At 54.8% G+C, this 24,090-nt stretch overlaps 1 protein-coding gene, 1 long non-coding RNA gene and 4 gene segments (V, D, J or C); all 6 read right to left on the bottom strand.

The window, feature by feature from the left end:
* Positions 1-1,746: 1,746 nt before the first annotated feature.
* Positions 1,747-3,493, bottom strand: LOC112676332 (uncharacterized). Its single transcript, XR_003146446.3, has 2 exons — positions 3,445-3,493; positions 1,747-2,077 (listed from the first exon to the last, which is right to left on the bottom strand). It is a non-coding gene; the product is annotated as an uncharacterized LOC112676332 (long non-coding RNA).
* Positions 3,494-4,837: 1,344 nt separating this feature from the next.
* LOC125752149 (immunoglobulin lambda constant 7-like) lies at positions 4,838-6,836 on the bottom strand. The segment is given in 2 exon segments: positions 4,838-5,298; positions 6,681-6,836. Coding segments are annotated over 2 exon segments (426 nt in total).
* A 1,255-nt stretch (positions 6,837-8,091) lies between these two features.
* On the bottom strand, positions 8,092-10,035 carry LOC112676902 (immunoglobulin lambda constant 7-like). The segment is given in 2 exon segments: positions 8,092-8,550; positions 9,960-10,035. Coding segments are annotated over 2 exon segments (381 nt in total).
* A 2,081-nt stretch (positions 10,036-12,116) lies between these two features.
* Positions 12,117-14,060, bottom strand: LOC112676901 (immunoglobulin lambda constant 7-like). The segment is given in 2 exon segments: positions 12,117-12,575; positions 13,985-14,060. Coding segments are annotated over 2 exon segments (381 nt in total).
* A 2,220-nt stretch (positions 14,061-16,280) lies between these two features.
* LOC112676900 (immunoglobulin lambda constant 7) lies at positions 16,281-18,070 on the bottom strand. The gene is made up of 2 exons (XM_035706202.2): positions 18,010-18,070; positions 16,281-16,600 (listed from the first exon to the last, which is right to left on the bottom strand). Exons 1-2 carry the CDS (start codon positions 18,068-18,070, stop codon positions 16,281-16,283), a joined length of 381 nt encoding a protein of 126 aa, XP_035562095.1.
* A 2,235-nt stretch (positions 18,071-20,305) lies between these two features.
* On the bottom strand, positions 20,306-22,095 carry LOC112676899 (immunoglobulin lambda constant 7-like). The segment is given in 2 exon segments: positions 20,306-20,625; positions 22,035-22,095. Coding segments are annotated over 2 exon segments (381 nt in total).
* Positions 22,096-24,090: the final 1,995 nt, after the last annotated feature.

Genomic DNA, 24,090 nt, shown 5'->3' with positions numbered 1-24,090 from the left:
ACAACTCTGTCCCCTTAGGCTGTGGGTCCTGGGAAAGGGACCTGAGTCCCAGGAGGGAGAAAGGGGTCAGGGACAGGGCCCTGAGTCCTCAGAGCCCTCCAGGGAGGAAGCTAGACAAATCAGGAGGGCCTGGCTGAGATGGGCAGGGTGCTGACAGAGACCTGGGACCTGGGGTCAGGAGCTGAGATCTGGGGTAGGTGGTGATGGGTGTCCAATTCATTCTCTGCTATGACCTTGGGCAGGTCACTCAGGGTCTCTGGGGCTTGGTGTGTCCATCCATAGGACAAGGATCACGAATATGATTTTCCTCCAAGGGTGGAAGACAGTGATAGGTAAGGCCTGGAGAGCATTTAACTGGGGACCACCTGGAAAGAAGGCCCCAAACCCACAACTAAAATCAAAGTCTCTTTCTTGTGACCCCAAGAGGAAAAGGGGCTGAAGGAGGCCAGGAAGAAAAGGGGAGTGAGCCTGGGCTGAGGAGGCCCCAGGAGTGGTCCTGACTGGGCAGGATGCATGGAGGGACAGGAACATAGGAGAAGGTTCCCAGACCCCCAGAGAATTGGGCAATGGAGTCGTGGTCAGCTGAATAAGGTCCCCAAAGTTGTCCGCGTCCTCATCCCCAGAACCTGTTCCTTTACCTGGCAACAAGCATTTTGCAGATGTGATAGAATTACATGTGCAGATGTGACATGAAGTGGGGAGATGATCCTGGGTCATGTGGGTAGCCCCAGGTAGAGTCTTTTCAAGGGAAGAGGGTGGCAAGGGTCACAGAGTGAGGAGATATGGTGGAAACAGAGGTCAAAGAGAAAGGGAGAGACTTGAAGATGACACAAGCTTTGACAAGAGGGAAGGGGGGATCACAAGCCCAGGAATGTGGGCATGGATTTTCCCCTGGAGCTCTCAGAAGGTTGCCTTGGGGCCTATTTCAGATTTCTAGTCTCTAGGCCCTATAATAAGTGCGCATTGCTTTTAGATACTAAGTTTGCGGTGATTTGTGACAGCAGCCACAGGGAATGAACTCAAGGAGCCAAGGGAGAGACTTACCCAGGACTCTCAGTGTGGCCACTACTGAGTGGTGACATGCCTGGGCCATTCCTCTCTAGTCCCCCAGAGTGCAGGGGAGGAGCGGGAGCCCAGGGGCCCAGCACAAAGGGCTGTGGGTATTGGGACTGGGTCCTCTCTCCCCACTAAAGTCAGAAAGCAGCCAGGATCCCAGATGCCCAGAGGCCCCTGGAGGCCCACAGTCCCACAGAGAAAGTCCCCAGATGGACCTTGGTGTTCTCAGTGATGTCCAGGATTGAATGGAGCTAATTCTGAATAAATAATGCCCCGCCCCGAAGATGGCAGGTGACTTTCTGAGCCACACACCTGAGACAGAACCCCATCTTTCTTTGGCAGAGCTGGGGCATGAATCAGGGAGTGGCTCATAGGCCCGGAATACTCGAGGGGCCATCAGGTAGAATGGGCATGGGCTCTGGATGCAAGGAGCTGTGACTTGGCACCAGGGGTCCATTCTGGATCGGAGGGCAGGAGCTTGCCTGCCTGGGCCACACTGGGCCAAATCAGGGGACTATGACTATGTGACCAGCCTTGGTGACCTGGCGGTAATGGAGACAGGAACAAGGGGGTTCCCCATGGAGGAGCAAGCGGTAGCAATCCTTATGGTCATTGCCATATCCCGAGGTTGCCAGGTAGTCATCTGTGTGCATGTCAGAGCCTGAGTCCCATTAGTGGGGAGGCCTCTGGTAAAACACATCCCACCTTTTATTATGGTACAAGATGCCTGGCCTCAGCATTGAGACACCAGGGGCCCTCCAGCAAAGGCTTTGTTTCTTCTCAGAGAAATGGTGAGGCACCTATTTCCCTCCTTGTGCTGGTTCCTGGGGAGCTCAGAGCTTATTTTGGCAAGTATCTGAGCCTTCAGACAGGGCTTTTGTGCGAGTTTCCTTCCTGGCTTCCTCCTATTCCTCTTACATCTCTGAATCTGCCATCGGCTGAGGAATTGAAGTGGTTCCCAGATTTAAGAGCCCGTGAAGCCGAGCTGCTGGAATGTCCTGGGCCCCATGGGTGGTCCAGCCTGAGGGAATGACGGGGAGGGGGTAAAGGTGGGCAGAAGGTGAGTTGGGCGGTGGGGGAGGAGGGCATACAGGGGGCGAGGGCCAGGAGCAGAGGTGTCCAGGCCCGAGCAGGGCTTCCAGACTGAGGGAGAGAGGACACCAGTATGTAGAGGGTCTCCACAAGGTCAGGGAGGGAGGGCTTATCTGGAGGTCACCAGCCATGGGCAGCTCCAATCAGAGAGAGCAGGAGGTGGGCTTGGTTCTGTGCTAGAGGAAGAATGGTAGAAGGAGAGGACAGAGGGACTGAGGTCCTAGTGACCAGATTTCCCATGTCCAGGCCAGTTTCCCTGGAGGCACCACCAGGGAGACTGTGGGCCCCTCCTCTTGGGCTATTTTCCTAGCGGGTGCCAAAGATCCCATACACTTCACCCTAGAATCCTGGAGAGGTTGCAAATTAAATATGAGACCCCCCAAAATTAGAGGGCATGATTTCTGATTGACAAAAGGACAGTTTATTGAGAGCTGATTTGGCACCGGGAGCAGGGTTGGGGATGTGGGCATGGGGCCTGGCAGGAGCCCCCCAACACTGTCGGGAGCACCCTGATGCCTGGCTCAGGGGATCCCTGCACCCTCTCTTTGGCCTCGGGCCCTCTGCAGATTCACCTGTCCTGCTAACTCGCCGTCCCATCCCTGAGCTCCCCGTTCCTGGCTGGCATCAGCCTCGAGATCCTAGAGCTCTGTGAGAAATCTGTCTGTCCTACAGCATCAAACTGTCTGAGATCTTTCCCTGGCAGCTCTCCTTAGTGTCTTCATATAGGGCTTCTGTCGGTCTGTCTTCAACATGGTTTCTGTTTTCCAAGCTCTTGTCTCTTCCAAGGAGACCCAGGATTCCACGGAGGAGCTTACACATTAGCCAGGAGGCCCTGGGGAACCATGGGCAGTGGGCCCCAAGACCGTTGGGAGTGAATGTGGTCTACACAAGAGTGGTAAATATAGGGAAGGTGCTGAGGGTGGGCTGTCCTGTCCTGCTGGCCTATCTTCTATTCTGGAACAGTCTCTGGGCTATTCTGAGTAAGAATGCAACTACCCCATAAGGAAAAATGAGGATTCCTTCTACCCCAGAGGCCAGAGGAGATGGTCAACTGGAGGAGCAGCTCTGAGCCACAAGGAGGAGGGACAGGTCGGGGTCACTAGAACTGGCCCATCCTGTCCCCACGACCCCACCAGGTGCTTCAGAGCAGGAATAGGCTACAGGAGGTGAGATAGCCAGACAAGAAGGTGAAGTTTCCAGAGAAATTCAGACTCCAGCCACACTGAGGACAGAAAGGAGAGAAAAATGCCTCCAAATTTCACCCTGGTCACAAAAGAGAGAAAGGGTAAAACTCACCTAGGACAGTCACCTGGGTCCTTCTGCTGAACACATAACACAGTGACACAGCTTCGAACATAAACCCTCTGTCACCCCTGGCAGCACACCCCCTCCCCGCCAAACCCAGGTCCACCTGCAGCTGCTTGGGAGGCTCAAAGTCCAGCCTCCTCTTTATGGGGGCTGGTCTGGCCCATGAGAGCTTGAGAGGGGGGCCCTCTCCCCACCGTCCCTTCACTTCTTGGAGGGGTGAGCTTCCTCCCATCCCCAGACATGGAGGGTAAGAGGGATGTCTGAGTGACATATCCCATCTTAGGTAGCTTCCTGGACGGAGCTCTGTCTGTGGCCCAGCTTGCTTGGGGAATGCCACCTGGAAGACGTGACAGTCTTGTTTCCAGACACAGTGAGGCCTGTGCTTCCTGCAGAGTTGAGGGCCATGGAGGGTTCTGGATGCCACCACACAGCCTAGACACATGTGCAACATGACCATGTGTGCAATAGCAGGTGCGTGAGTGTGTGCTAGTGTGTGGATTTGAGTTTATTGTGCCTGTGAGTGTGCATGTTGTGCATGCACGCATGTCCAGTCTGTCTGTGGGACCCTGAGACTACATCCACCATGCTGAGCCAGCTCCTAGCACAGCAGTCCACCTGGTTCTCAGGGCCCATTTCCAACATCTAAGAAGGTGAGTCAGTCCACAACCCACATGGCCCCAGTGACTACCCATGGGCATTTTGGTTTAGTGCTTGTGATGGGGTCAGCGATGGATTGGATTCTAAGGGGCTCCTGCCTTCCAGGCTTTGAATACAGCTGGGACCCCCATGACAGATGTGGAAGGAGGGGCCCCCAGTGGGGGTATGCGATTGAGTGAATAGGGTGCAGGGACTGTAGGTCTTGTAGTGAGTGTGACAGAGTCCTGTGTGGGAGGGGCACAGGGGAGGCAAGAGCAGGGAATCCTCTAAGGAAGGAGGGATGCTCTAGGCTGTGGATGGGAATGCCCCTATGGAATAGGAGGCAAGAGAAAACACAGCATTGAGTGGGGTCATAAAAGAAAAGAGAGTGGGACATCTCTGAGGCAGTTCATCCCTGATGGAGAGGCCCCAGGTCCAAGGAAGAGCTCAGACATTATCCAGGAGTCTACAGGGAACCCAAGTCAAGTGGGCTTCAGGATTGCTGGTGACTGATGAGGTCCATTAGAAGAGCAAGTAAAGAGACATTGGGGATGATGGTCTATTGTGTTTCTCCTGTACCGGAATATTCTGGCAATTATAGGTGAGAGTAAAACTAGCCCTCAAAAACACATGAGGTTGCCTTCTGCAGACTCCTTTCCCACAATGCCCAAGGAATGATGTTAATCCCTAAAAACTATTGAGTTCAGGACACAAAGTGTAAAATCCAAATAAGCAGAGACCGTGATTTCTGATTGAATAAAGGACACTTTATTGAGTGTTGCCTGAGTGTGGGGAAAAGGGCTGGGAAGACCCAGATGGGAGGCAAGATCCTCCTGGAGGTCCTGAGGCTCCAAGCCCCCTTCGGTGGGCGGGGGGCATCGGGAACCTAAGAGCACTCTGCGGGGGCCACCTTCTTCTCCACAGTGCTCCCCTCGTGCGTGACCAGGCAGCTGAAGCTGCTGTGAGATTTCCACTTGTCAGGCGTCAGGCTCAGGTAGCTGCTGGCCGCGTACTTGTTGTTGCTCTGCTTGGAGGGCTTGGTGGTCTCCACGCCCTGGGTGATGGGGCTGCCATCTGCCTTCCAGGCCACCGTCACGCCGCTGGGGTAGAAGTCACTGATGAGGCACACCAGGGTGGCCTTGTTGGCGCCGAGCTCCTCAGAGGAGGGCGGGAAGAGTGTAACCGAGGGGGAGGCCTTGGGCTGACCTGTGGGGACGGAAGGCCAGTGGGTCAAGGCAGATGTTTGTTGTGTCAGCACCTACCTGAGTGCTGGTGTGGAGGTACAGCTGTGTCATGTCCATGTCTTGGGCCTCAGGCGGTCCTTGCTCCTTGAGGTCACATCAGCTATGGTATTAGGATAACTCACCTTCCATTGGGGGAGCATCCGAATGTCCAATTTTGGAAGAGCTGAGCCCCACTGTCGTGTCCTCCCTCTCCATCGTCACATGTCCTTATCCCCCACGTTTGTCCCCCATGGGTTCCCTTGTTAGTGGATTTATCAGCAGGACACTTCGTCTTTCCCTGTCTGTCCTATGGCGTGTCCCGCCAGGTCCAAGTCTGGAGTCTGGTCATGTAGACCTCATCTGTCTGTCATGGTGCTAGGCTCTCAACCCTTTCTGGGCGGGATTTTCTTGCCCATGTTTACCCTGAATCTATCAATGCACTCCTGGCCACTTCCTGACAGAGACCCTCTGAGGCTGCCTGAGGGGGAGAGAGAGTCTGCCGTGGGATGCATTCCAGTACAGTCGGTGGAGGGTTAGTGGAAGAGGTGTGTATCTGGAGCAGGGGCTTTTCTTAGGGGTCACCTTGCCCAGGACCCTATACTGGGGATCTGCCTGTCCAAGCACTGCAGTGTGCCTGGCAGACGTAGGATCCATCCCTGTCCCTGTGGGTCACCCGTCACCAGATGCTCCAGCATCTGCTCAGAGGTCTGTCCTCCAGCATTTCTATGGGACTGGGGAACCCTTGGGACCTGAGTGGCCTAAGCCCTGCCCAGTCTGAGGAGATCCTGCCTGTCCTGGAGGAAGACGAGGGACCCCTCCTCTGAGGCCACCTTGTCATAGAAAATCCTCCCTTGGTCCTTGTTTCTTTTGCCCGAGTCCTCTTCCATCTCGTGCCAACCACGAGTCCTCATTAGATCCCACCTAGAACCCGGCAAGCACAGGACCCAAGTGTCACACACGTTTGGACAGTTGAGCTGTGCCAGCACCTTTTCCACAACCCATGGTCTTTGTGCCCCAGCCCAAGTCCCCCAGTCCTATGCTCCTTCATCCCTCATTTCCCATGTGTGGGTTCAGGGAGAACTCAGGTTACTGAACACCCAGGACACCAGGGAGAGGACCCCAGAGAGTGCCCAGTCAGGGTCAGAGTGAGGGCGAACAGGAAGGGGTCTCTGGGACCATCCTGTCCTGCCCTGACCAGGAGTCTGAGAAGAGAGAACAGGGTGAAGGGGGTTTGGGGGTGACCCAACAGAGAAGGTGCTGGGCCCCAGAGAGGTTCAGACCCCAGCCACAGTCAGGAAAGAAAGGAGAGGAAAATGTCCAAAATATCACTCTGGTCCCCAAAGAGAGGGAAAGGGGGAGACTCACCAAGGACGGTCAGTTGGGTTCCTGAGCCGAACACGTAACACAGTGATACAGCCTTGAACACAAACCCTCTGTCAACCCTGCAGCCCCTCCCCTGCCCCAGGCCCATGTGCAGCTGGCTGCTTTGGAGGCTCAAAGTCCAGCCTCCTCTTCTTGGGGTCTGTTCTGGCGCATGGGCGCTTGGGTGCAGCCCCCTCCCCACCTGTCCTTTCATTTCCTTCAATGTTTGAGTGACATGTCCTATCCCAGGTAGCTTCCTGGTTGGAGCTCTGTCGATGACTCAGCTTGCCATAGACACCTGGAGAAAATGAGAGTCCTGTTTCCTTTTTTTTTTTGGCGGGGGGGAGTCCTGTTTCCAACAGAGACATGATGGGGCCTGTGCCCCCTGCAGAGCTGAGGCCCATGAGGGGTTTGGAATCTAGGATCAGTCCTAGACACATGCTCATCATGGTCATGTATGCTAGAACAGGCATGAGTGTGTACTAGTGTGCGCACATGAGTTTATCGTGGTTGTGTGTGTCCAGTCTGTCTACTGGACACAGCACCAGGACTCGACATTCTGAGCTGGCTCCTAGCAGTGCAGTCTTCCTGTCTCTCAGAGTCCATTCTCAGCTTTCCAGGAAATGAATGAGTTCACACATAGGTCCATGGCACAAATCAGAATGGGTCTTGACTTGGATTCGTGGGCGCACAGAAAACACATGAGCATTTTAGCTTTAGTGCTATTGATGGGGTCAGTTGTGTACTTGACTCTGAGGGGTCTCTGTCATCCAGGGGATGAGTGCAACTGGATCATCCATGACACATGTGGAAAGAGGGGCACCAGAAGCCCCCAGGCGGAAGCTGGAAGACCAGCTTCCAGGGACTGAGTGTCTTGTAGTGAGTGTGGCAGGAGAAGGGGAACAGGGCAAGGTTCTTAGGGAGACAGGGGTTTGGGGGCCCTGATAGAGTGACGATTCTCTAAGATGGGCTGGTGGGAATTTCCAAATGGGATAGGAACCCAGAGAAGGCCTGGCCATGGGTGAGGGCCTTCAGGGAAGGGAGAATGGCACATCACTGGAGGTGGGCTAGTCTTTATTGGAGAGGTCCCAGGTCTGGAGGGATTTGACACTCAGCAAGAAGCCAGAGACCTCAAGGGCAATGAATCCAGATAGGCCTAGGAGGGGATATGGCCTACAGGAGACCTACAAGTATAGGGAATGTAAGGTGTGGATGTTTGGAACCTGGATCGGGCTGTTTCCCACTTCCCGGTATGGAATTTTATCTCTGCTAATATGGACCAGAGGGATCTACCCCACAAAGACCTGTTGGTGGGGGGGTTGTCTCCTCCCCATTGGACCAGCAACACTGTTCACCCTGAAGACGGTTGAGTTCAGGACACAAAGTGTAAAATCCAGATGAGCAGAGACCAAGATTTCTGATTGAACAAAGAACACTTTATTGAGTGTTGCCTGGGTGCGGGGAGAAGGGCGGGATGACCCAGATGGGAGGCAAGATCCTCCTGGAGGTCCTGAGGCTCCGGGCCCCCTTTGGTGGGCGGGGCCGTCGGGAACCTAAGAGCACTCTGCGGGGGCCACCTTCTTCTCCACGGTGCTCCCCTCGTGCGTGACCAGGCAGCTGAAGCTGCTGTGAGATTTCCACTTGTCAGGCGTCAGGCTCAGGTAGCTGCTGGCCGCGTACTTGTTGTTGCTCTGCTTGGAGGGCTTGGTGGTCTCCACGCCCTGGGTGACGGGGCTGCCGTCTGCCTTCCAGGCCACCGTCACGCCGCTGGGGTAGAAGTCGCTGATGAGGCACACCAGGGTGGCCTTGTTGGCGCCGAGCTCCTCAGAGGAGGGCGGGAAGAGTGTGACCGAGGGGGAGGCCTTGGGCTGACCTGTGGGGACGGAAGGCCGGTGGGTCAAGGCAGATGTTTGTTGTGTCAGCACCTACCTGAGTGCTGGTGTGGGGGTACAGCTGTGTCCTGTCCATGTCTTGGGCCGCAGGCGGCCCTTGCTCCTAGAGGTCAGGCCAACCATCGGTAGGCTCACCCACCTTCTGCTGGAGAGAATCTGAGTGACAGATTCTCTAGTTTCTGGGCCTCTGCATGGCCTCAGGGTCTCTCCACATCATATATCCTTCTAATCTACTCAGTCTACCCCCAGGACTAGATATCAATGACCCCGAGACCCTGCTTTCTTTCTGAATCTGGGTGTGCTTGGACACAGGTCTCAGGTGACATCCCCCAGGTCACTTACCCAGGATTTCCTAGAGCTGGCATCTCTGGGTTGCAGGGCTCTGTTACCCATGTGAGGAGTCTGTTTCCTGCCTCCAGGCCACCTCATGCCTTCACAGCAGCCTTGCCCACCTCCCTAGATACCCACCTTCTAGGGTTGCTGAATGGGATGGGCTGTGAACCCTGGTTCTTGAACTCAGGGAGTCCAGTAGGGGAAGTTTTTCGTGTCAAGTGAATTTCCAGTTCTGAGGATGGGGCTGTGTCTGTCCTGAGGGTCTCCCTTTTCTGTGAAAACCTGGGGGTCTATCTCTCCTAGCATTTCCGGGTACCTAGCAGTACTATCTCTGTCACCTGTCCCTATCAGGGACCTCGGGTCCAGTATCTTCTCAGGGGCTCTCCAGATGGAGTGGGCTTTGAGGGGACGGACCTCTGCTGCCAGAGTTTCCTAGACCGGTCCTATTCTTGGTGTCTAAGTATCCCTACATGGTGGATGGTCCCATCACCCTGGGCTCCATTCTCTCAAGTCCTTGCTTTATCCTTTACCCCTTGTCCTGCGTCCCCCTCCTTGTCTCCGAGTCCCCATATCAAGGCTCTCCTCACTGTGCCCATGCAGCCCTCTGCCCGGGAGCCCCCTCCACCAGAGACAGAGGCCAGCACCTGAGCGGCCCCCACAATCCTTCCATCACCTTATAGCCCTGCTGGCAGTCTGAGCATCCCTCTTCCTTATCCATCTCCCCTCATTTCCCCTCACATTCATGATTCTAATAGATCCTGACTGGGGAACCGACCACCCCCTAGTCCAGAGAAGAAGGTCCTGTAGGTAGAGGGCTGGACACACAGTGAGACCTGACTGTATGTACATCAGGAAGGATTTTGGGGCTGGTCCCCTGCAGCTCCAATACAACATCCGACAAGGTGGGAGCAGTGGAAGCACGAGGGGCAGACGAAGCGGACGAAAGGCATAGACCCCACAGACCTTTAGCCTCAGCCTTCATCAAGTTGGAAAGGAGAGAAGCATCACCTGAAATTGTAGAGTGGGAGCCAAGGAGGCGAGAAAGGGGTAGACTCACCGAGGACGGTCAGGTGGGTGCCTCCGCCGAACACAGCACACTGTGACACAGCCTCGAACATAAACCCTCTGTCAGCCCCTCCACCCCTGACCCAGGCCCACCTGCAGCTGCTCGGGAGGCCCAAAGGGCAGCCTCCTTGTCACGGGTGCTGGTTGGGCAGATGGGGGTGTGTGGTGAGGAGGTTGCCCCTGGAGACCAGGAATTTCATTTCCATGGAAGGTTCAGATTCCATCCATCCTCAGTCCTGGGGAGGGGTTGCAGAGGATGTCTGGGTATGTCATCGATATTCCCAGCTAAGTCCATCGTTAGGGAGGAGCTGTGTGTCTCCTCAGTGTGTGTCAGTATGTCATTGTGGAAGGGGTGAGCAGGCCTGTTTCACACAGGGATATGATGGAGCTGGGACCCCTTTGCAGGCTTGGGACTGGTGGGGAGTGTCCTGAATGCCACCACATCTACAGCACAGGAGTCTGACGGGGTTTGGGGTCAGGAATGGGAACTGGATGGGAGGAGAATCCTGTTTCTCCCAAGCAGATAGATCTCTCCACAGGCCCTAAGCTCCAGCACCCTTCCTTTGGCAGGATCTTGTGGAAGGTATAGTAGATGGTGAGTGTTTAGTCTCCATAATGAGTTGGAGGAGGGCAGGTGTCACCTGGAGGAGTGTAGGTATGTGGGCTCTTGTCAGCTGGATAGACCCGCCAGGCCCCAGGTGGGTGGAGGGGCGGTCACTGCTTCCAGAAGTTTTGCCCTGAGTCCAAGTGTGAGAGTCTGACAGACACTCAGAATCCCACATCCCTCATGTACAGAAAGCATCATTTGCACACGGTGGCCCCACCAGGCAGGACACATACTGTACTCTTACAAGTGACCTTCATGCTGTGAGGGTGTTATGACACCCAGGTCTCTGCCTGCATCATGGCCTGGGGATGTCACCTGATGAGCTCACACAAGGTACATACAGGCCTGGTATCCTTTCTGTGACACAGTGGCCCGCCAGTCAGTAGTCCTGCTGTCCTCCCTGATCTGTCTGCTACTTCCTGTCCAGACTCACTCCCAGGAGCTCATCATGTCTCCTGTCTCACTCCATCCTGGACCAGAATCTCCCTGGCCTCCCTATTTGTCACTGGATGGCTCTATGGGGACTGCAGTGACTGGGTTTTCTTTGCTCATGTCCCACGCTGGGACTCTGTGTAGACCCATCCTCCAGGTCTTCCTGAACCTTCCTGAGGGATGCCTACCTTAGCAGTGTTTGGAAATGGACCAGTGTGTTTGTGATCATCATGTGTGTGCATATTGTTTGTATTCCTTTGTACCTGTGTGTGTATGTATGTGCCTTACAGCTCAGATCTCACACTAGGTTCCTAGGCAGATGAGTCAGTTGAGAGACTTGTCAGCAGCTCCTTCCCTGAATCTGATCCTGGATTTCTAACACAGAGGCCCAGGCAGGTCAAGCCAGCACAAGGGGTGGACCGTGGGTTGGCCTGATCTGAGGGGTCCTAGAAAACATAGGTGGTATCGATCTCCCATGGAACATCAATACTAGTGGGAAGCAAGAGACACTGGGAGGGGGTGCCACCAGTGGGAATGTGAGTGTGAGTTACCAGGGTCCAGGCAGAGGGTCTTGTAGTGAGTGTGACAGGGACAGTCTGTGGGAGGGGGCACAAACAGTGTCCCTAGGGAATCTGGCAAGGAGGGTCCCCTAAAAAGCGAGGATGTTCTAGGCTGTGAAGATGGGGAAGGTCCACATGGAGTAGGAATCCAGGGAAAAATGTTACTGAGAGGGGACCTCAATAGACATCTTAAGAGGAGGGCTACTTCCAGCTGTTGAAAGCCCAGGTCCAGGGAGGAGATCAGCACATATTCCAGAAGCTATGGGGACCTAAGGTCAATGAAGGCAGCTATGACTGGCCGGGCACATGGTCCACACAAAGAAAAAAGAATGCACCGACCTATTGTGGAGGAGAGTCTTTAATCTTGTTTCGCTATTGGTGTATACTGTTCGGGAAAATTCTCCTGCAATTCTTGGCCAATTAATCCCCCACAAAAACATGAGAATGCCTTCTGCTGGCGCCTTTGTACACAGTCAAAGGAATGATATTCACGCTTAAAGATAGTTGAGATCAGACACAAAGGGTTAATCCCAATGAGCAGACAGCGCGATTTCTGATTGAACAAAGAACACTTTATTGAGTGCTGCCTGGGTGCGGGGAGAAGAGCGGGATGACCCAGATGGGAGGCAAGATCCTCCTGGAGGTCCTGAGGCTCCGGGCCCCCTTCGGTGGGCGGGGCCGTCGGGAACCTAAGAGCACTCTGCGGGGGCCACCTTCTTCTCCACGGTGCTCCCCTCGTGCGTGACCAGGCAGCTGAAGCTGCTGTGAGATTTCCACTTGTCAGGCGTCAGGCTCAGGTAGCTGCTGGCCGCGTACTTGTTGTTGCTCTGCTTGGAGGGCTTGGTGGTCTCCACGCCCTGGGTGACGGGGCTGCCGTCTGCCTTCCAGGCCACCGTCACGCCGCTGGGGTAGAAGTCGCTGATGAGGCACACCAGGGTGGCCTTGTTGGCGCCGAGCTCCTCAGAGGAGGGCGGGAAGAGTGTGACCGAGGGGGAGGCCTTGGGCTGACCTGTGGGGACGGAAGGCCGGTGGGTCAAGGCAGATGTTTGTTGTGTCAGCACCTACCTGAGTGCTGGTGTGGGGGTACAGCTGTGTCCTGTCCATGTCTTGGGCCGCAGGCGGCCCTTGCTCCTAGAGGTCAGGCCAACCATCGGTAGGCTCACCCACCTTCTGCTGGAGAGAATCTGAGTGACAGATTCTCTAGTTTCTGGGCCTCTGCATGGCCTCAGGGTCTCTCCACATCATATATCCTTCTAATCTACTCAGTCTACCCCCAGGACTAGATATCAATGACCCCGAGACCCTGCTTTCTTTCTGAATCTGGGTGTGCTTGGACACAGGTCTCAGGTGACATCCCCCAGGTCACTTACCCAGGATTTCCTAGAGCTGGCATCTCTGGGTTGCAGGGCTCTGTTACCCATGTGAGGAGTCTGTTTCCTGCCTCCAGGCCACCTCATGCCTTCACAGCAGCCTTGCCCACCTCCCTAGATACCCACCTTCTAGGGTTGCTGAATGGGATGGGCTGTGAACCCTGGTTCTTGAACTCAGGGAGTCCAGTAGGGGAAGTTTTTCGTGTCAAGTGAATTTCCAGTTCTGAGGATGGGGCTGTGTCTGTCCTGAGGGTCTCCCTTTTCTGTGAAAACCTGGGGGTCTATCTCTCCTAGCATTTCCGGGTACCTAGCAGTACTATCTCTGTCACCTGTCCCTATCAGGGACCTCGGGTCCAGTATCTTCTCAGGGGCTCTCCAGATGGAGTGGGCTTTGAGGGGACGGACCTCTGCTGCCAGAGTTTCCTAGACCGGTCCTATTCTTGGTGTCTAAGTATCCCTACATGGTGGATGGTCCCATCACCCTGGGCTCCATTCTCTCAAGTCCTTGCTTTATCCTTTACCCCTTGTCCTGCGTCCCCCTCCTTGTCTCCGAGTCCCCATATCAAGGCTCTCCTCACTGTGCCCATGCAGCCCTCTGCCCGGGAGCCCCCTCCACCAGAGACAGAGGCCAGCACCTGAGCGGCCCCCACAATCCTTCCATCACCTTATAGCCCTGCTGGCAGTCTGAGCATCCCTCTTCCTTATCCATCTCCCCTCATTTCCCCTCACATTCATGATTCTAATAGATCCTGACTGGGGAACCGACCACCCCCTAGTCCAGAGAAGAAGGTCCTGTAGGTAGAGGGCTGGACACACAGTGAGACCTGACTGTATGTACATCAGGAAGGATTTTGGGGCTGGTCCCCTGCAGCTCCAATACAACATCCGACAAGGTGGGAGCAGTGGAAGCACGAGGGGCAGACGAAGCGGACGAAAGGCATAGACCCCACAGACCTTTAGCCTCAGCCTTCATCAAGTTGGAAAGGAGAGAAGCATCACCTGAAATTGTAGAGTGGGAGCCAAGGAGGCGAGAAAGGGGTAGACTCACCGAGGACGGTCAGGTGGGTGCCTCCGCCGAACACAGCACACTGTGACACAGCCTCGAACATAAACCCTCTGTCAGCCCCTCCACCCCTGACCCAGGCCCACCTGCAGCTGCTCGGGAGGCCCAAAGGGCAGCCTCCTTGTCACGGGTGCTGGTTGGGCAGATGGGGGTGTGTGGTGAGGAGGTTGCCCCTGGAGACCAGGAATTTCATTTCCATGGAAGGTTCAGATTCCATCCATCCTCAGTCCTGGGGAGGGGTTGCAGAGGATGTCTGGGTATGTCATCGATATTCCCAGCTAAGTCCATCGTTAGGGAGGAGCTGTGTGTCTCCTCAGTGTGTGTCAGTATGTCATTGTGGAAGGGGTGAGCAGGCCTGTTTCACACAGGGATATGATGGAGCTGGGACCCCTTTGCAGGCTTGGGACTGGTGGGGAGTGTCCTGAATGCCACCACATCTACAGCACAGGAGTCTGACGGGGTTTGGGGTCAGGAATGGGAACTGGATGGGAGGAGAATCCTGTTTCTCCCAAGCAGATAGATCTCTCCACAGGCCCTAAGCTCCAGCACCCTTCCTTTGGCAGGATCTTGTGGAAGGTATAGTAGATGGTGAGTGTTTAGTCTCCATAATGAGTTGGAGGAGGGCAGGTGTCACCTGGAGGAGTGTAGGTATGTGGGCTCTTGTCAGCTGGATAGACCCGCCAGGCCCCAGGTGGGTGGAGGGGCGGTCACTGCTTCCAGAAGTTTTGCCCTGAGTCCAAGTGTGAGAGTCTGACAGACACTCAGAATCCCACATCCCTCATGTACAGAAAGCATCATTTGCACACGGTGGCCCCACCAGGCAGGACACATACTGTACTCTTACAAGTGACCTTCATGCTGTGAGGGTGTTATGACACCCAGGTCTCTGCCTGCATCATGGCCTGGGGATGTCACCTGATGAGCTCACACAAGGTACATACAGGCCTGGTATCCTTTCTGTGACACAGTGGCCCGCCAGTCAGTAGTCCTGCTGTCCTCCCTGATCTGTCTGCTACTTCCTGTCCAGACTCACTCCCAGGAGCTCATCATGTCTCCTGTCTCACTCCATCCTGGACCAGAATCTCCCTGGCCTCCCTATTTGTCACTGGATGGCTCTATGGGGACTGCAGTGACTGGGTTTTCTTTGCTCATGTCCCACGCTGGGACTCTGTGTAGACCCATCCTCCAGGTCTTCCTGAACCTTCCTGAGGGATGCCTACCTTAGCAGTGTTTGGAAATGGACCAGTGTGTTTGTGATCATCATGTGTGTGCATATTGTTTGTATTCCTTTGTACCTGTGTGTGTATGTATGTGCCTTACAGCTCAGATCTCACACTAGGTTCCTAGGCAGATGAGTCAGTTGAGAGACTTGTCAGCAGCTCCTTCCCTGAATCTGATCCTGGATTTCTAACACAGAGGCCCAGGCAGGTCAAGCCAGCACAAGGGGTGGACCGTGGGTTGGCCTGATCTGAGGGGTCCTAGAAAACATAGGTGGTATCGATCTCCCATGGAACATCAATACTAGTGGGAAGCAAGAGACACTGGGAGGGGGTGCCACCAGTGGGAATGTGAGTGTGAGTTACCAGGGTCCAGGCAGAGGGTCTTGTAGTGAGTGTGACAGGGACAGTCTGTGGGAGGGGGCACAAACAGTGTCCCTAGGGAATCTGGCAAGGAGGGTCCCCTAAAAAGCGAGGATGTTCTAGGCTGTGAAGATGGGGAAGGTCCACATGGAGTAGGAATCCAGGGAAAAATGTTACTGAGAGGGGACCTCAATAGACATCTTAAGAGGAGGGCTACTTCCAGCTGTTGAAAGCCCAGGTCCAGGGAGGAGATCAGCACATATTCCAGAAGCTATGGGGACCTAAGGTCAATGAAGGCAGCTATGACTGGCCGGGCACATGGTCCACACAAAGAAAAAAGAATGCACCGACCTATTGTGGAGGAGAGTCTTTAATCTTGTTTCGCTATTGGTGTATACTGTTCGGGAAAATTCTCCTGCAATTCTTGGCCAATTAATCCCCCACAAAAACATGAGAATGCCTTCTGCTGGCGCCTTTGTACACAGTCAAAGGAATGATATTCACGCTTAAAGATAGTTGAGATCAGACACAAAGGGTTAATCCCAATGAGCAGACAGCGCGATTTCTGATTGAACAAAGAACACTTTATTGAGTGCTGCCTGGGTGCGGGGAGAAGAGCGGGATGACCCAGATGGGAGGCAAGATCCTCCTGGAGGTCCTGAGGCTCCGGGCCCCCTTCGGTGGGCGGGGCCGTCGGGAACCTAAGAGCACTCTGCGGGGGCCACCTTCTTCTCCACGGTGCTCCCCTCGTGCGTGACCAGGCAGCTGAAGCTGCTGTGAGATTTCCACTTGTCAGGCGTCAGGCTCAGGTAGCTGCTGGCCGCGTACTTGTTGTTGCTCTGCTTGGAGGGCTTGGTGGTCTCCACGCCCTGGGTGACGGGGCTGCCGTCTGCCTTCCAGGCCACCGTCACGCCGCTGGGGTAGAAGTCGCTGATGAGGCACACCAGGGTGGCCTTGTTGGCGCCGAGCTCCTCAGAGGAGGGCGGGAAGAGTGTGACCGAGGGGGAGGCCTTGGGCTGACCTGTGGGGACGGAAGGCCGGTGGGTCAAGGCAGATGTTTGTTGTGTCAGCACCTACCTGAGTGCTGGTGTGGGGGTACAGCTGTGTCCTGTCCATGTCTTGGGCCGCAGGCGGCCCTTGCTCCTAGAGGTCAGGCCAACCATCGGTAGGCTCACCCACCTTCTGCTGGAGAGAATCTGAGTGACAGATTCTCTAGTTTCTGGGCCTCTGCATGGCCTCAGGGTCTCTCCACATCATATATCCTTCTAATCTACTCAGTCTACCCCCAGGACTAGATATCAATGACCCCGAGACCCTGCTTTCTTTCTGAATCTGTGTGTGCTTGGACACAGGTCTCAGGTGACATCCCCCAGGTCACTTACCCAGGATTTCCTAGAGCTGGCATCTCTGGGTTGCAGGGCTCTGTTACCCATGTGAGGAGTCTGTTTCCTGCCTCCAGGCCACCTCATGCCTTCACAGCAGCCTTGCCCACCTCCCTAGATACCCACCTTCTAGGGTTGCTGAATGGGATGGGCTGTGAACCCTGGTTCTTGAACTCAGGGAGTCCAGTAGGGGAAGTTTTTCGTGTCAAGTGAATTTCCAGTTCTGAGGATGGGGCTGTGTCTGTCCTGAGGGTCTCCCTTTTCTGTGAAAACCTGGGGGTCTATCTCTCCTAGCATTTCCGGGTACCTAGCAGTACTATCTCTGTCACCTGTCCCTATCAGGGACCTCGGGTCCAGTATCTTCTCAGGGGCTCTCCAGATGGAGTGGGCTTTGAGGGGACGGACCTCTGCTGCCAGAGTTTCCTAGACCGGTCCTATTCTTGGTGTCTAAGTATCCCTACATGGTGGATGGTCCCATCACCCTGGGCTCCATTCTCTCAAGTCCTTGCTTTATCCTTTACCCCTTGTCCTGCGTCCCCCTCCTTGTCTCCGAGTCCCCATATCAAGGCTCTCCTCACTGTGCCCATGCAGCCCTCTGCCCGGGAGCCCCCTCCACCAGAGACAGAGGCCAGCACCTGAGCGGCCCCCACAATCCTTCCATCACCTTATAGCCCTGCTGGCAGTCTGAGCATCCCTCTTCCTTATCCATCTCCCCTCATTTCCCCTCACATTCATGATTCTAATAGATCCTGACTGGGGAACCGACCACCCCCTAGTCCAGAGAAGAAGGTCCTGTAGGTAGAGGGCTGGACACACAGTGAGACCTGACTGTATGTACATCAGGAAGGATTTTGGGGCTGGTCCCCTGCAGCTCCAATACAACATCCGACAAGGTGGGAGCAGTGGAAGCACGAGGGGCAGACGAAGCGGACGAAAGGCATAGACCCCACAGACCTTTAGCCTCAGCCTTCATCAAGTTGGAAAGGAGAGAAGCATCACCTGAAATTGTAGAGTGGGAGCCAAGGAGGCGAGAAAGGGGTAGACTCACCGAGGACGGTCAGGTGGGTGCCTCCGCCGAACACAGCACACTGTGACACAGCCTCGAACATAAACCCTCTGTCAGCCCCTCCACCCCTGACCCAGGCCCACCTGCAGCTGCTCGGGAGGCCCAAAGGGCAGCCTCCTTGTCACGGGTGCTGGTTGGGCAGATGGGGGTGTGTGGTGAGGAGGTTGCCCCTGGAGACCAGGAATTTCATTTCCATGGAAGGTTCAGATTCCATCCATCCTCAGTCCTGGGGAGGGGTTGCAGAGGATGTCTGGGTATGTCATCGATATTCCCAGCTAAGTCCATCGTTAGGGAGGAGCTGTGTGTCTCCTCAGTGTGTGTCAGTATGTCATTGTGGAAGGGGTGAGCAGGCCTGTTTCACACAGGGATATGATGGAGCTGGGACCCCTTTGCAGGCTTGGGACTGGTGGGGAGTGTCCTGAATGCCACCACATCTACAGCACAGGAGTCTGACGGGGTTTGGGGTCAGGAATGGGAACTGGATGGGAGGAGAATCCTGTTTCTCCCAAGCAGATAGATCTCTCCACAGGCCCTAAGCTCCAGCACCCTTCCTTTGGCAGGATCTTGTGGAAGGTATAGTAGATGGTGAGTGTTTAGTCTCCATAATGAGTTGGAGGAGGGCAGGTGTCACCTGGAGGAGTGTAGGTATGTGGGCTCTTGTCAGCTGGATAGACCCGCCAGGCCCCAGGTGGGTGGAGGGGCGGTCACTGCTTCCAGAAGTTTTGCCCTGAGTCCAAGTGTGAGAGTCTGACAGACACTCAGAATCCCACATCCCTCATGTACAGAAAGCATCATTTGCACACGGTGGCCCCACCAGGCAGGACACATACTGTACTCTTACAAGTGACCTTCATGCTGTGAGGGTGTTATGACACCCAGGTCTCTGCCTGCATCATGGCCTGGGGATGTCACCTGATGAGCTCACACAAGGTACATACAGGCCTGGTATCCTTTCTGTGACACAGTGGCCCGCCAGTCAGTAGTCCTGCTGTCCTCCCTGATCTGTCTGCTACTTCCTGTCCAGACTCACTCCCAGGAGCTCATCATGTCTCCTGTCTCACTCCATCCTGGACCAGAATCTCCCTGGCCTCCCTATTTGTCACTGGATGGCTCTATGGGGACTGCAGTGACTGGGTTTTCTTTGCTCATGTCCCACGCTGGGACTCTGTGTAGACCCATCCTCCAGGTCTTCCTGAACCTTCCTGAGGGATGCCTACCTTAGCAGTGTTTGGAAATGGACCAGTGTGTTTGTGATCATCATGTGTGTGCATATTGTTTGTATTCCTTTGTACCTGTGTGTGTATGTATGTGCCTTACAGCTCAGATCTCACACTAGGTTCCTAGGCAGATGAGTCAGTTGAGAGACTTGTCAGCAGCTCCTTCCCTGAATCTGATCCTGGATTTCTAACACAGAGGCCCAGGCAGGTCAAGCCAGCACAAGGGGTGGACCGTGGGTTGGCCTGATCTGAGGGGTCCTAGAAAACATAGGTGGTATCGATCTCCCATGGAACATCAATACTAGTGGGAAGCAAGAGACACTGGGAGGGGGTGCCACCAGTGGGAATGTGAGTGTGAGTTACCAGGGTCCAGGCAGAGGGTCTTGTAGTGAGTGTGACAGGGACAGTCTGTGGGAGGGGGCACAAACAGTGTCCCTAGGGAATCTGGCAAGGAGGGTCCCCTAAAAAGCGAGGATGTTCTAGGCTGTGAAGATGGGGAAGGTCCACATGGAGTAGGAATCCAGGGAAAAATGTTACTGAGAGGGGACCTCAATAGACATCTTAAGAGGAGGGCTACTTCCAGCTGTTGAAAGCCCAGGTCCAGGGAGGAGATCAGCACATATTCCAGAAGCTATGGGGACCTAAGGTCAATGAAGGCAGCTATGACTGGCCGGGCACATGGTCCACACAAAGAAAAAAGAATGCACCGACCTATTGTGGAGGAGAGTCTTTAATCTTGTTTCGCTATTGGTGTATACTGTTCGGGAAAATTCTCCTGCAATTCTTGGCCAATTAATCCCCCACAAAAACATGAGAATGCCTTCTGCTGGCGCCTTTGTACACAGTCAAAGGAATGATATTCACGCTTAAAGATAGTTGAGATCAGACACAAAGGGTTAATCCCAATGAGCAGACAGCGCGATTTCTGATTGAACAAAGAACACTTTATTGAGTGCTGCCTGGGTGCGGGGAGAAGAGCGGGATGACCCAGATGGGAGGCAAGATCCTCCTGGAGGTCCTGAGGCTCCGGGCCCCCTTCGGTGGGCGGGGCCGTCGGGAACCTAAGAGCACTCTGCGGGGGCCACCTTCTTCTCCACGGTGCTCCCCTCGTGCGTGACCAGGCAGCTGAAGCTGCTGTGAGATTTCCACTTGTCAGGCGTCAGGCTCAGGTAGCTGCTGGCCGCGTACTTGTTGTTGCTCTGCTTGGAGGGCTTGGTGGTCTCCACGCCCTGGGTGACGGGGCTGCCGTCTGCCTTCCAGGCCACCGTCACGCCGCTGGGGTAGAAGTCGCTGATGAGGCACACCAGGGTGGCCTTGTTGGCGCCGAGCTCCTCAGAGGAGGGCGGGAAGAGTGTGACCGAGGGGGAGGCCTTGGGCTGACCTGTGGGGACGGAAGGCCGGTGGGTCAAGGCAGATGTTTGTTGTGTCAGCACCTACCTGAGTGCTGGTGTGGGGGTACAGCTGTGTCCTGTCCATGTCTTGGGCCGCAGGCGGCCCTTGCTCCTAGAGGTCAGGCCAACCATCGGTAGGCTCACCCACCTTCTGCTGGAGAGAATCTGAGTGACAGATTCTCTAGTTTCTGGGCCTCTGCATGGCCTCAGGGTCTCTCCACATCATATATCCTTCTAATCTACTCAGTCTACCCCCAGGACTAGATATCAATGACCCCGAGACCCTGCTTTCTTTCTGAATCTGTGTGTGCTTGGACACAGGTCTCAGGTGACATCCCCCAGGTCACTTACCCAGGATTTCCTAGAGCTGGCATCTCTGGGTTGCAGGGCTCTGTTACCCATGTGAGGAGTCTGTTTCCTGCCTCCAGGCCACCTCATGCCTTCACAGCAGCCTTGCCCACCTCCCTAGATACCCACCTTCTAGGGTTGCTGAATGGGATGGGCTGTGAACCCTGGTTCTTGAACTCAGGGAGTCCAGTAGGGGAAGTTTTTCGTGTCAAGTGAATTTCCAGTTCTGAGGATGGGGCTGTGTCTGTCCTGAGGGTCTCCCTTTTCTGTGAAAACCTGGGGGTCTATCTCTCCTAGCATTTCCGGGTACCTAGCAGTACTATCTCTGTCACCTGTCCCTATCAGGGACCTCGGGTCCAGTATCTTCTCAGGGGCTCTCCAGATGGAGTGGGCTTTGAGGGGACGGACCTCTGCTGCCAGAGTTTCCTAGACCGGTCCTATTCTTGGTGTCTAAGTATCCCTACATGGTGGATGGTCCCATCACCCTGGGCTCCATTCTCTCAAGTCCTTGCTTTATCCTTTACCCCTTGTCCTGCGTCCCCCTCCTTGTCTCCGAGTCCCCATATCAAGGCTCTCCTCACTGTGCCCATGCAGCCCTCTGCCCGGGAGCCCCCTCCACCAGAGACAGAGGCCAGCACCTGAGCGGCCCCCACAATCCTTCCATCACCTTATAGCCCTGCTGGCAGTCTGAGCATCCCTCTTCCTTATCCATCTCCCCTCATTTCCCCTCACATTCATGATTCTAATAGATCCTGACTGGGGAACCGACCACCCCCTAGTCCAGAGAAGAAGGTCCTGTAGGTAGAGGGCTGGACACACAGTGAGACCTGACTGTATGTACATCAGGAAGGATTTTGGGGCTGGTCCCCTGCAGCTCCAATACAACATCCGACAAGGTGGGAGCAGTGGAAGCACGAGGGGCAGACGAAGCGGACGAAAGGCATAGACCCCACAGACCTTTAGCCTCAGCCTTCATCAAGTTGGAAAGGAGAGAAGCATCACCTGAAATTGTAGAGTGGGAGCCAAGGAGGCGAGAAAGGGGTAGACTCACCGAGGACGGTCAGGTGGGTGCCTCCGCCGAACACAGCACACTGTGACACAGCCTCGAACATAAACCCTCTGTCAGCCCCTCCACCCCTGACCCAGGCCCACCTGCAGCTGCTCGGGAGGCCCAAAGGGCAGCCTCCTTGTCACGGGTGCTGGTTGGGCAGATGGGGGTGTGTGGTGAGGAGGTTGCCCCTGGAGACCAGGAATTTCATTTCCATGGAAGGTTCAGATTCCATCCATCCTCAGTCCTGGGGAGGGGTTGCAGAGGATGTCTGGGTATGTCATCGATATTCCCAGCTAAGTCCATCGTTAGGGAGGAGCTGTGTGTCTCCTCAGTGTGTGTCAGTATGTCATTGTGGAAGGGGTGAGCAGGCCTGTTTCACACAGGGATATGATGGAGCTGGGACCCCTTTGCAGGCTTGGGACTGGTGGGGAGTGTCCTGAATGCCACCACATCTACAGCACAGGAGTCTGACGGGGTTTGGGGTCAGGAATGGGAACTGGATGGGAGGAGAATCCTGTTTCTCCCAAGCAGATAGATCTCTCCACAGGCCCTAAGCTCCAGCACCCTTCCTTTGGCAGGATCTTGTGGAAGGTATAGTAGATGGTGAGTGTTTAGTCTCCATAATGAGTTGGAGGAGGGCAGGTGTCACCTGGAGGAGTGTAGGTATGTGGGCTCTTGTCAGCTGGATAGACCCGCCAGGCCCCAGGTGGGTGGAGGGGCGGTCACTGCTTCCAGAAGTTTTGCCCTGAGTCCAAGTGTGAGAGTCTGACAGACACTCAGAATCCCACATCCCTCATGTACAGAAAGCATCATTTGCACACGGTGGCCCCACCAGGCAGGACACATACTGTACTCTTACAAGTGACCTTCATGCTGTGAGGGTGTTATGACACCCAGGTCTCTGCCTGCATCATGGCCTGGGGATGTCACCTGATGAGCTCACACAAGGTACATACAGGCCTGGTATCCTTTCTGTGACACAGTGGCCCGCCAGTCAGTAGTCCTGCTGTCCTCCCTGATCTGTCTGCTACTTCCTGTCCAGACTCACTCCCAGGAGCTCATCATGTCTCCTGTCTCACTCCATCCTGGACCAGAATCTCCCTGGCCTCCCTATTTGTCACTGGATGGCTCTATGGGGACTGCAGTGACTGGGTTTTCTTTGCTCATGTCCCACGCTGGGACTCTGTGTAGACCCATCCTCCAGGTCTTCCTGAACCTTCCTGAGGGATGCCTACCTTAGCAGTGTTTGGAAATGGACCAGTGTGTTTGTGATCATCATGTGTGTGCATATTGTTTGTATTCCTTTGTACCTGTGTGTGTATGTATGTGCCTTACAGCTCAGATCTCACACTAGGTTCCTAGGCAGATGAGTCAGTTGAGAGACTTGTCAGCAGCTCCTTCCCTGAATCTGATCCTGGATTTCTAACACAGAGGCCCAGGCAGGTCAAGCCAGCACAAGGGGTGGACCGTGGGTTGGCCTGATCTGAGGGGTCCTAGAAAACATAGGTGGTATCGATCTCCCATGGAACATCAATACTAGTGGGAAGCAAGAGACACTGGGAGGGGGTGCCACCAGTGGGAATGTGAGTGTGAGTTACCAGGGTCCAGGCAGAGGGTCTTGTAGTGAGTGTGACAGGGACAGTCTGTGGGAGGGGGCACAAACAGTGTCCCTAGGGAATCTGGCAAGGAGGGTCCCCTAAAAAGCGAGGATGTTCTAGGCTGTGAAGATGGGGAAGGTCCACATGGAGTAGGAATCCAGGGAAAAATGTTACTGAGAGGGGACCTCAATAGACATCTTAAGAGGAGGGCTACTTCCAGCTGTTGAAAGCCCAGGTCCAGGGAGGAGATCAGCACATATTCCAGAAGCTATGGGGACCTAAGGTCAATGAAGGCAGCTATGACTGGCCGGGCACATGGTCCACACAAAGAAAAAAGAATGCACCGACCTATTGTGGAGGAGAGTCTTTAATCTTGTTTCGCTATTGGTGTATACTGTTCGGGAAAATTCTCCTGCAATTCTTGGCCAATTAATCCCCCACAAAAACATGAGAATGCC

Source organism: Canis lupus, chromosome 26, assembly GCF_003254725.2.
Source record: "Canis lupus dingo isolate Sandy chromosome 26, ASM325472v2, whole genome shotgun sequence".
In the NCBI taxonomy this organism is placed as follows: Eukaryota; Metazoa; Chordata; class Mammalia; order Carnivora; family Canidae; genus Canis; species Canis lupus.
The sequence above is the reverse complement of the archived record's forward strand: the minus strand, read 5'-3'. Positions and strand labels throughout refer to the sequence as shown.